This window comes from Bactrocera neohumeralis, chromosome 3 (assembly GCF_024586455.1).
Source record: "Bactrocera neohumeralis isolate Rockhampton chromosome 3, APGP_CSIRO_Bneo_wtdbg2-racon-allhic-juicebox.fasta_v2, whole genome shotgun sequence".
In the NCBI taxonomy this organism is placed as follows: Eukaryota; Metazoa; Arthropoda; class Insecta; order Diptera; family Tephritidae; genus Bactrocera; species Bactrocera neohumeralis.
Genome location: NC_065920.1, coordinates 42,980,079 through 42,991,256, shown reverse-complemented (window position 1 = coordinate 42,991,256; position 11,178 = coordinate 42,980,079). Strand labels below are relative to the sequence as shown.

General features: G+C 34.3%; 2 protein-coding genes and 1 long non-coding RNA gene across 7 annotated transcripts in view; 2 read left to right on the top strand and 1 right to left on the bottom strand.

Moving 5' to 3' along the window:
- The window catches only part of LOC126752512 (protein outspread), a 173,005-nt gene that overhangs the window by 111,307 nt on the left and 50,520 nt on the right, over nucleotides 1–11,178 (top strand). The gene's annotated exons all lie outside the window — the stretch shown is intronic.
- Nucleotides 291–2,823, bottom strand: LOC126752658 (alcohol dehydrogenase-like). 2 transcript variants are annotated; one of them, XM_050463617.1, is made up of 4 exons: nucleotides 2,512–2,823; nucleotides 2,014–2,418; nucleotides 602–916; nucleotides 291–530 (listed from the first exon to the last, which is right to left on the bottom strand). In XM_050463617.1, exons 1-3 carry the CDS (start codon nucleotides 2,629–2,631, stop codon nucleotides 614–616), a joined length of 828 nt encoding a protein of 275 aa, XP_050319574.1. In that variant the 5' UTR covers nucleotides 2,632–2,823; the 3' UTR covers nucleotides 291–530; nucleotides 602–613. The 2 variants fall into 2 exon arrangements, with proteins under 2 accessions (XP_050319574.1, XP_050319573.1); XM_050463616.1 differs by having other exon boundaries at nucleotides 619–916.
- On the top strand, nucleotides 9,243–10,743 carry LOC126752727 (uncharacterized). The gene is made up of 2 exons (XR_007666026.1): nucleotides 9,243–9,463; nucleotides 10,589–10,743. It is a non-coding gene; the product is annotated as an uncharacterized LOC126752727 (long non-coding RNA).

The following is an 11,178-nucleotide window of genomic DNA, read 5'->3' as shown; positions in this document are numbered from 1 at the left end:
GCTGATCAGGTATGTATCCGTATGTCATGTATTATTAACATTTTCATCCACCAGTCTTGTGTATTTTAGCTTTGTCGTAAAAAAATATTTATATAGCTTCCAAAGTTTACATTTTTCCAACAGGGGTAGTTAGGCAACTTTTGTAATACTTTGTAAAGTGTTAGAAAATCGGTTTCACTATGTTATATTCGAGGCGCAAGTCTCGTAAGTAAGACTGTAAGAGTTACTAATCGTTTAAAAGAGTACCTAGTACTATTGATAGAACAACCACAAATGATAACACATCCCAATACGATATGTGTAAAACTTTTTATTACATTCTTATAGTCTAGAATTAAGGTATTCCTTACGTACAAATGTATGTACTATATCAATATGTACATATAAATCTTCAGTCTATGATTTGTAAAGCTCTGCGTCCCTTACTTTCCTCTGAAGGGTCGTGCTTCTAAATTGCAATATCAGCTGTACGTATCACATTCCGCGCGCCGAGTCTTGCAGCTTTCGCTTTCTTGATTTTACAGACGCTTCTGTAAAAGCAGAAAAATGTTAGGTTTTTCAGCTGGTGAAAGAAATTTTAAAATATGGTATTTAGCTTTGCCTTTGCATTTTTCTAACTTTGCTCTGTTTCCTGGTCTTCTTTGTGAAGTGGTGGTGTCCAAAAATTTTTTACTTCCACCAATTTAAGCTGCCCCACATCACTCATCCACGTAGCCCCATTTTTATGCGCTTCTATAGCTTTGACTATGTTCTTTGCACATTGGTTAGCTGTTTGTATTGGAAACGGACGAACGCGCATTTTCTCTTTAAAACATAAATCTCTGCCTTGGAAATGGTGCACATCGTCCCAATGTTTGGTGTCCGTAATGCCGGGACAAATACTATATAAAGTTATGCCGGACTTGGGTTCTAATTGCTGTAAAATAAAAAAAAATAACAAAATTATTAGAAATAACCAGGGAAATTTATATATTATATTACATATTGAGCAACGTACAAATATCAGGAGAAGAAAAAAACGTAGACTAACGAACTAAATGTATCTCAAAACATACAAGGTGCGTTCCAAAGTAAACAGGACTTTAAGAAAAAACAGAACAAATGGTTTTTTCGACAAAATCAATTTATTTTATTCAAAATAGTCTCTTTCTGCTTCAATACAGCTTTTTGCACGGTTCAAAAGCATGTCGAACGAGTGTTTTAGCTCGTTGGCCGGTATGGCCGCCAGTATACCGGTGCAAGCCTTTTGAATAGCCTCTACGTCTCCATAACGCTTTGCTTTCATAGGCAAATGCATTTTTCCGAAAAGAAAGAGGTCGAACGCTGAATACGGGGAGTGGTTAATGGTTAAAATGTGATTTTTGGTCTAATAATCGTCCTTCGAATGTTGGATTCTGAGCATTTTTTGGTCGTCAGACAATTTGTGCGAAACAAACCGTGCACCCACCTTTCCCAAGCCCAAATCTTTAGTGTTCAATTCCATTTCCATGAATTTCAATGATGATTTCGGCTGATTTTGATGAATTCACGCACAGTTTCGATGGAATTTCCGGTGATCACGGATTTTGATTGGCCGACATGTTGATCGTCATTTATGTCCTCAATTTATAAGTCAATAAACTATAAAAATTTTGCTTACGTCGCAATGAGTCGGCATAATTTAAAACCATACACACACATAGAGTGCCAGAGTACATACAAAAATGCGCTAGTATACATAACTGTTATCGGCTGAAAAACCGGGCAGCAACTCAGCGCATATTATACGTATATTATATATTATATTATATTATACGCCGTATAACATATAACCTTGTTTACCACGTTCAGATTCTGTCACGCACTCTTATGTACTACTCAGCACCATACACACATATATGTATGCTATGGTTCAGCCATAGCACCAAAACTAGTGTCAAGATTTACAAAATTCTTATCTGCTACATACACTCATACATACATCTTTTTGTAATCACCGCTTACAATATGCAGTTGAAGCTGTGGTTTACCTACCGCTAATGCTCGTGTAAAGTTCAAAATCCCTCCCTTTGTCGCGCTATATATTGGTAAAACGGGGAAGGGTGTTAGTGCCGCTACCGACGAGATATTCACAACTACACCTCCTTTACCGTCTCTGCTCTTGTCCATTAGATCGTAGGCAACGAGAGTGGCATTAACAGTGCCCGTAAAATTGACAGCGATTAAATTATCGAAATCTTTTTCAGTACATATGCCCGCGCCATTAATTAGCACATCGATGCTTCCGATTTTCTCCGCTATTTGTTTGAATAGTAGACGCGTCTTTTCCAAACCGCATGTGATGTCAAACTCCGTAAACTTGCACACACAACACGAATCGACTGAGCTGAGTTCTTTGAACGCTGATTCATTCCAGGTCTTGTGTAGTATCATTAGATTCTGTAAATTTATTGCACAAATATTAGTTTTTCTAATCCATTTTTAGTTGTATTTCTTTGTTTTTTGTGTGGAATTTTTTATCTATCAACCTACCGCAACGCCTTTTTGCACCAATTCTTTACATGTTTCCAAACCTATGCCACCAAAACCACCTATATAAACAATATTCTTGCCGTTCAAGTCCATATTCACTTCTTCCATACTGCTAGCCATAATTTTTGTTTAATAACTACAACACTTGTATTTTCTTGTATAAAAAACTTATTTTAATGTTTATATTTTTACAAAGCACTAAAGAATATTCAAACGCATGATATTTGTAATTATCGTCCATATATACATACATATGTATGTACATATATATTCGCGCACAACCGTCTACCTTTACGTTCGAACTCTGACTGAGTCGCTTGAGCACTGAAAACCTGTTGACGATAAAGTATTGCTATAAATATGTATTTCAAAATTTTTGCTAGTCATCGTAAGCATTGTATGTATATATGTACGTATGTATTTATTGTTATCTGAATTGGAAATTAGATAATTTCGTTGCGTTTATTCACTCAGTACGTATACATATATCATATATGTATACACACCTATTATTTTTGAGAGTGCGAGTAACCTTATCGATTTCGCGAGTAAGATATTCCTCTCTTAGTTTTCAAACCAAATTGTGCGAAGTCATTTCTATTAGCCGTCAAAAAACCTTTTATTTTTTTTTATGAAAATATTAATGAACATTTTTATGTACGACATTCTTCATGTATCTACTATGTATGTACATACATATATTATGTATTATATGCTTGCACGTTCTAACCATAAGCAGATATTAAAACACCTGTTTATACAGGGTCCGGCACTCGAAGTGTAACCAACTTCAGTCCATTCGCACTGGAATCAGCTGCTTATAAATTTGCTGAATGACAGTTCGGAGTATTCACAAGTGTACAAAAGCGCTTTGCCAAAAGTCAACGCAAAAAAAAGTGATCTGCGATGGAATTCAAACGTAATAGTGTGATTGCTTTATATTTAGCTGGAAAATCACAGCCAGCAATTGTTCGTGAGCTCAAACACCTTAATGTGAATACAGTTTTTGTTTATCGCACCATCACTCGTTACAATGATACTGATAGCATCGCCAAACGCCATGGAGGTGGTCATCAAAAGCCTACAGCTTCACGTGAGAAAGTGAAGAAGCGACTTGAGCGACTTGAGCGAAATCCACGACGAAGTGCCAATCAAATGGCTAAAGAACTGAAAATATCCGACCGCAGCATCCGACGCCTATTGAAAAATATGCTCAAGGCCAAGCCTTACAAGTTCCAAACGGCCCATGATCTCACACCGAAGTAGCAACAAGTAATTCTTGAGAGAGCGAAGTAGTTGCTTCGTTTGGCCGAAAGCGGTTAAATTCCGAACATTGTGTTTTCTAACGAAAACAATTTTCCAATTGAGCAATTCGTAAACTCTCAAAACGATAGGGTTTACTTGACCGACCATTCACGCTCTCCAATTGTTTTCATCGAGCCTGGCGTCAAAGTAAATGCGACATATTATCGGGAAAGTGTTCTGGAGGCTGCTTTGAAGCCGTGGGCAAACAAACATTTCGGTCGCAAACCATGGACGTTTCAACAAGACTCAGCACCGTCACACAAAGCGCGAGTGAACCAAGAATGGCTGAAAAAAACGTTCCGAACTTCATTACGACTACATAATGGCTCTCGAATTCACCAGATGCGAATCCAATGGATTATTCTCTCTGGGCCATTTTGGAGAGCAAGGTCCGAAGTAAAAAATACACCAGTCTCGAGATGCTTAAGAAAGCCATTGTCCGTGAGTGAGAAGAAAAAATTTAATATGCAAAATTTCAGATCGATATCTCAAAATCTTTCGGATTGGTTCGCGTATATACAGACGAACAGACAGACGCACCTGGATAAAACGACGCGGTGATCATTTAAATATCTATTGCATTGTACCTTAAATATGATCGAATGACATGTAGATTAAATAATTAAAGAATTTCATAGCCATTATACGCCCAAAAGAACAAAATACTACCACTTGGAAAGTATAATTATTTTTTTAGCATAGAACTCGGCGGATTGGATTCATTGAAAATGTGCCATTTACCACATTATGCAGAACATATTATAAACAATGGTTAAATTTTCGAAATACCAGTCCCTGATTTCTCAGTTTCGGTTAATTTTAGACTTTTTGAGGTCATGGTCATAAATACAAAGCGCGTTACTGATAGCAATGCATTTGCGCTACATCATTGGAACTATGTATACTCGACTTTCCCTTTGTAAAGGCTTTATATCTTATCGTGCAAGAGTAACACCTGTGCATTTCTTACTTGAAACATCAACAAAAATTGGTTGCTTCAAACTGTAATTGATTTTGATAATATTATGTGTTGCTTATTGCTATAAAAAACGTCAAAAAGTTTTTTGTGTTTGCTGTGTGGACCCTTACCATGATATACAAGTATATACTTGTATGACAAATTTTTCTAAATAAGGTTGCTATTTTCAAAATCACCACTCATCAAGCAACGAATTTAGTTAAATATCATTAAGTGTCATCAAAATATCCAAAGAGATAACAATTGTTTTTGTTTGCTTTTTAATCAGAAAGAAACTTATTACCACGTCACCATGAGTTTTAAGACTGAAAAAAGAAAGATAACACAAATAAATCTAGTCATCTAAGTCAATATTTGTTGACTAAAGTACAACATTAATGGCCATTTAATAACTCCTGTCTTAATGATAAGTCGGTACTTGAAAAATCTAACAATTCATGCAAGTGGTGCAAATATAATGTGCAACATTCTTTAGATTGGCCAGATAAAAGCGGCAGCAACAAAGTGTTATGATCCTAAAAATGTTATCTTATCCCAGCTATAGTATAATAAGTTATTTAAAGTACATTACTATGAATTACTTTAGTACTAAATTAAACTAGTTTTGACTACCGTTAAGATCAAATCGGTTTAGTCCCTAACTGCCTTCAAAGATAAGTTCCATAGGACATTTCAGCAAGAAAAGCTCCGCCGATCTTATGAAAAAGAAACAAACTCGTTTTTCCGTTAACGAAATCAAGAAAAATAGGAAAAAACGATGCATTTCTTATAGCAACTATTTGTAGAACTAAAATACTAATGGTTTGCGTCCAAAAGAAAATGTTTTGCTAGTTCTTTTTAGTTACGTTGTGCGATATAAAGATATTTCAAGTTGAATTACCTAATAAATTAAAAGTATTTTTTATGAAGATCTTTATCTTGATTTTTATCGGTCAGTTTGATTGGTTGCTATATGCTATAGTGGTTCGATCTGTTCAAAGTATTCGGATATTGCACCATTGTCTTATACAATAATCTATGACAAATTTCGTGTTGATATCTTGTCAAATAAAGAGCTTGATTTTGATCGGTTATTTTGCGTGACAGTTTTATGCTATAGCGGTCTAATATCTGCGGTTCCTACAAATGAGCAGCTTTTTGAAAAAGGACAGACAGACTTCTTCTTCTTGAGCAGCACGCCAGCCGTTTCTTTTTTTCACAAGGTGACGCCAATTGGAGATTCCAAGTGAAGCCAGGTTCTTCTCCGCCTGATCTTTCCAACGGAGTGGAGATCTTCCTCTTCCTCTGTTTCCCCCGTCGGGTACCACGTCGAATACTTTCAGAGCTGGAATGTTTTCATCCATTCGGACGACATGATCTAGCCATCGTAGCCGCTGCCTTTTAATTCGCTGAACTATTTCAATGTCGTCGCATATCTCGTACAGCTCATCGTTCCATCGAATGCGATATTCGCCGTGGCCAACGCGCAAAGAACCATAAATCTTTCGCAGAACTTTTCTCTCGAAAATTCGCAACGTCAACTCATCACATGTTGCCATCGTCCATGCCTCTGCACCATATAGCACTATGGGAATGATGAGTGACTTATAGAGTTTAATTTTTGCTCATCGAGAGAGGACTTTACTTCTCAATTGTCTACTTTGTCCGAAGTAGGACCTGTTGGCAAGAGATATTCTGGCTGACGTTGTTGTTGGTGTTGATGCTAGTTCCAAGATAGACGAAAATAACTTCGAAGTTTTGACTGTCAACAGTGACATGGGTGCCTAGTCGCGAGTGCGATGACTGTTTGTTTGATGACAAGAGATATTTCCTCTTGCCCTCGTTCACCACCAGACCCATTTGCTTCGCTGCCTTATCCACTCTGGAGAAAGCAGAACTAATGGCAGGGTTGTTAAGGCAAAGGATAGAACCTTATATGCGATGTTGAGGAGGTTTACCCCACGGTAGTTGGCGCAGATTGTGGGGTCTCCTTTTTTGTGTTTTGGGCAGGAGAGAGGGGGCCGTCGCCCCGGGCGCAACGTCTTGGGGGCGGCAAAACGATCTTCGCTATTTTTTAATATTCAGAAAAAAACTTCAACAAATTCTTTTACAAAATTTATTATAAAAGATAAAGAGTTGTACACTCACAATGAAATAATCTGTATAACAATGAAAAATATTAATTTTTACTCGAATACTCTTCAGTCTTTGAATTTGTCTTATATCTTTTGGCTTACATCTTTCTTAAAAATAGTGATAGAATTTAAAGATGCATTTCTAGCTTTGTCTAGCGACGTGTCACTCTCACAGTTACCCTATGCTTTGAATATAACAAATACTTTTATTTCTCCAAATTTTCAAAAATGATATTTAAAAACTCCAATTCGGGCAAAAATTCCTGAAAATTGTGTCAAAAGTGTACAAGATATAGGGCGAAAATGAGTTTTTTCTATGTCTTTTAATAAGATGTCTTGTAAATTTACTATCAATTTCCTCAAAAACCGTATTGTGAGAATTTTGGAACTTCAGAATTTGCGTGGCTACTAGTTCCTAAATTTTATATACTTAATATCGAAGATATTTTGTAAAAATTCACTTTTGTTCGAACCACCTCATGAAACTTGTAGGTAGGTAGATAAAGGGGGCGGCAGAACATCCTTGGCCCCGGGCGCCCGAAGTTGTAGCTACGCCACTTGGCTCCAGCCGCTTTGTTTTTCAGACGGGTAATTGCTATTCGAACTTCTTGATGGTCGGGCAATGAAACGTCTGCTCCATCGTCATCGATTGGAGTATTGGGTTCACCTTCTCCTAGCGTTATGCTTTCACTGCCATTCAGCAGGCTGGAGAAGTGTTCCCTCCACAATTTTAGTATGCTCTGAACATCGGTTACTAGATCACCTCCTTGGGTACTGCAAGAGTAAACTGGCATGGCTGAATCGATTGAGCTCATAGTTTATATATGGTAAACATAGTTAGAGCTTCCTCCGGGAAATCAAATAAAAATAAAAACTTGAGCATTTGTATAATGAAACTAGAGAAACCAAATAGTCGGTAATTTATTCGATTAGAAAATTGAATATATCCGTTTCCAAAAACACTTTCTTTTCTGAAAGTGACGTTGGCAAATACGTTTGCTATTACCGGTTGTCAACTGCTAATTGGAGGTTGTGTAAACATCAAAGTCAATAACGCAATCCGCTCTATAATTATCTCGTATAATTTTCTATTTTAAAAATAGCTATTAAATGGTTTATCATTATTATAATTTAAATTTCAATTCATATAGTAAGTTTTACGTCAAATACTCTTTATGAATTTTTATATGGCAGGTATTGAATTTACACTTTTGGGAGACGGGTGTTTTTGAGATTTTGAATATGCGTTTCGTATGAAGTGTGAATAATATAAAGATGCAAATTCTTTTATCACAATATTTCAAATATTACTAATCATTAAAAATATTTATAGAGGAATAAACATTGTATTTAATTTGGTATCAAATTGTTAAAAGTGTAGGAGAAATTTCGCAACTTCATCATAGATGGGGGTTTCATGGCGAAAACAATGACTATCACTAAATGACAGTAACATGTACTTCATTTGCTTGCGGTGACTATGCAATACTTATCTACTGAAATGGGAAGTTTACTGATAAAATAAATAATCCCATAATCTTTATTGCTACGAACAACGTGCAAAAAGTAAAAATTCACAAGTTGTGCTAAAAGTTATTTTAGCAAATACATATACGTACATACATACATATGTATTTACGAAGCAAATCTTTGCTGAATTTTTATGGAAATGTTAGCGCATAAAATCAAATGGGGCTTATAAGTTTGTTAATAGCAATCATACCATTATTTATCTAATACCATGTTCAGACCGAAAATTTAAAGGGATTAGGTTACATTTAAGCCCTTTCACTAATCAGCCCGTTCTCACTGCCGTTGGAAAGATGAAAAAACAGCTGTTTTTGCCATTCAATAATTCACATCGCTTATTATTTATTAAAAAAAAAACATTGCCATATAGTATTTTGAAATAAAAGCCGTCTTCTTTTAAATATTTTCCATATAATGGAAATAATGGACGCATTTTTTAATTTGTTATGTTGATTTTCGGGCGAAATTGGATTCATTGCTTTAAAAAAAATTTTGATTGTTTACATTTTTTTCCCTTTGTAGTTTCTAAATCAGCTGTGATAATGTAATAGATTTCCAATGCTGACAAGTAGATGGCGCAAAATCAGAGTCGCACAGAAAGACTTAGCGTGAATCAGTTTCAAATCACTCCGATGAAGTGATTTCGAACTGTCATTTTTGTATGGCGAAATCTTGATAAATTTATAAGATTAGTGGGATAAACCACTTAACAGCCGAAATCGTGTGATTAAGTGTCGGTCTGAACATGGTATAACATGTTCTTCTTAAAAAAGAAACCTAACATTTTTATGTATATTTATATGTACATATGTACATTAGGGTGATTCAAAAATAATTTTTTTTTTTTTCAATTGGTACTCGCAAAAATAGGTTCCTAGACACCTCTAAGAAAGCCTCTCCAAATATGAGTTTTTAATTGTAACGGTAAGGTCCTCCGCCTAACAGTTTTCTATTTTTTCTTATTATCAGATAGAAAAATTTATATCTCGCTTCCAACTACTTGAAAAAATATCTTGTTAATTAGGTTTTGTAGGAAATTGAATGCTCTAAAATATGGTCCCTTATGATTTTTTCATAAACCCAACCGTTTAAAAGATATTAACGGTTGAAATTTGACTATTTTTGGAAAAATTTTTTATTTCTTATGAATTTTATAACTCAATGAAAAAAAATTATTATGAATAGATTTTGGAGAGGCTTTCTTAGAGGTGTCTAGGAACCTATTTTTCAGAGTACCAAACGAAAAAAAATTTTTTTTTTTTTGATCCACCCTAATATGCATTGATGTTTGACGATGAATATCTCGTAAACGCTTAACTTAATCGAAATATCATCGTAGACCATTTTTATAGAGCAGTAAATTTCCTACAAAAGTATGTGTTTCATCATTCATAATAATTTTTTTTCATTGAGTTATAAAATTAATAAGAAATAAAGAATTTTTCCAAAAATAGTCAAATTTCAACCGTTAATATCTTTTAAACGGTTGGGTTTACGAAAAAATCATAAGAGACCATATTTTAGAGCATTCAATTTCCTACAAAACCTAATTGACAAGATATTTTTTCAAGTAGTTGGAAGCGAGATATAAATTTTTCTATCTGATAATAAGAAAAAATAGAAAACCGTTAGGCGGAGGACCTTCCCGTTACAATTAAAAACTCATATTTGGAGAGGCTTTCTTAGAGGTGTCTAGGAACCTATTTTTGCGAGTACCAATTGAAAAAAAAATAAAAAAAAAAAATTTTGAATCACCCTAATGTACATATGTATGTATATTGGGGTGGGGCAAAATAATGATTTTGTATTTCCGATATAAAAAATTTACAAAATTACTAAGTCAACCTGTGCAAAATTTATTCGAGGTAAAAGTGCAACCTTAAATCGTAAACGATTATTTTTAAAAGTTTATTTTTTTACACAAAATATGTACATATACATTAGGGTGATTCAAAAAAAAATTTTTTTTTTTTCAATTGGTACTCGCAAAAATAGGTTCCTAGACACCTCTAAGAAAGCCTCTCCAAATATGAGTTTTTAATTGTAACGGGAAGGTCCTCCGCCTAACGGTTTTCTATTTTTTCTTATTATCAGATAGAAAAATTTATATCTCGCTTCCAACTACTTGAAAAAATATTTTGTTAATTAGGTTTTGTAGAAAATTGAATGCTCTAAAATATGGTCTCTTATGATTTTTTCGTAAACCCAACCGTTTAAAAGACATTAACGGTTGAAATTTGACTATTTTTGGAAAAATTCTTTATTTCTTATTAATTTTATAACTCAATGAAAAAAAATTATGATGAAAGATGAAACACATAGTTTTGTAGGAAATTTACTGCTCTATAAAAATGGTCTACTATGATTTTTCGATTAAGTTAAGCGTTTACGAGATATTCATCGTCAAACATCAATGCATATTAAGGTGGATCAAAAAAAAAAAATTTTTTTTTTCGTTTGATACTCTGAAAAATAGGTTCCTAGACACCTCTAAGAATACCTCCCCAAAAATCTATTCATAATAATTTTTTTTTATTGAGTTATAAAATTAATAAGAAATAAAAAATTTTCTCAAAAATAATCAAAATTTAACTGTTAATATCTTTTAAACGGTTGGGTTTACGAAAAAATCATAAGAGACCATATTTTAGAGCATTCAATTTTCTACAAAACCTAATTAACAAGATATTTTTTCAAGTAGTTGGAAGCGAGATATAAATTTTTCTATCTGATAATAAG

Coding starts and splice junctions, on each gene's coding strand:
- LOC126752658 (XM_050463616.1), bottom strand. CDS start 2,631: ATGGCTAGCAGTATGGAAGAAGTGAATATGGACTTGAACGGCAAGAAT. Junction 2,419..2,511: donor TGGTGCAAAAAGGCGTTGCG/GTAGGTTGATAG, acceptor ATAAATTTACAG/AATCTAATGATACTACACAA. Junction 531..618: donor AGACCAGGAAACAGAGCAAA/GTTAGAAAAATG, acceptor CTGCTTTTACAG/AAGCGTCTGTAAAATCAAGA.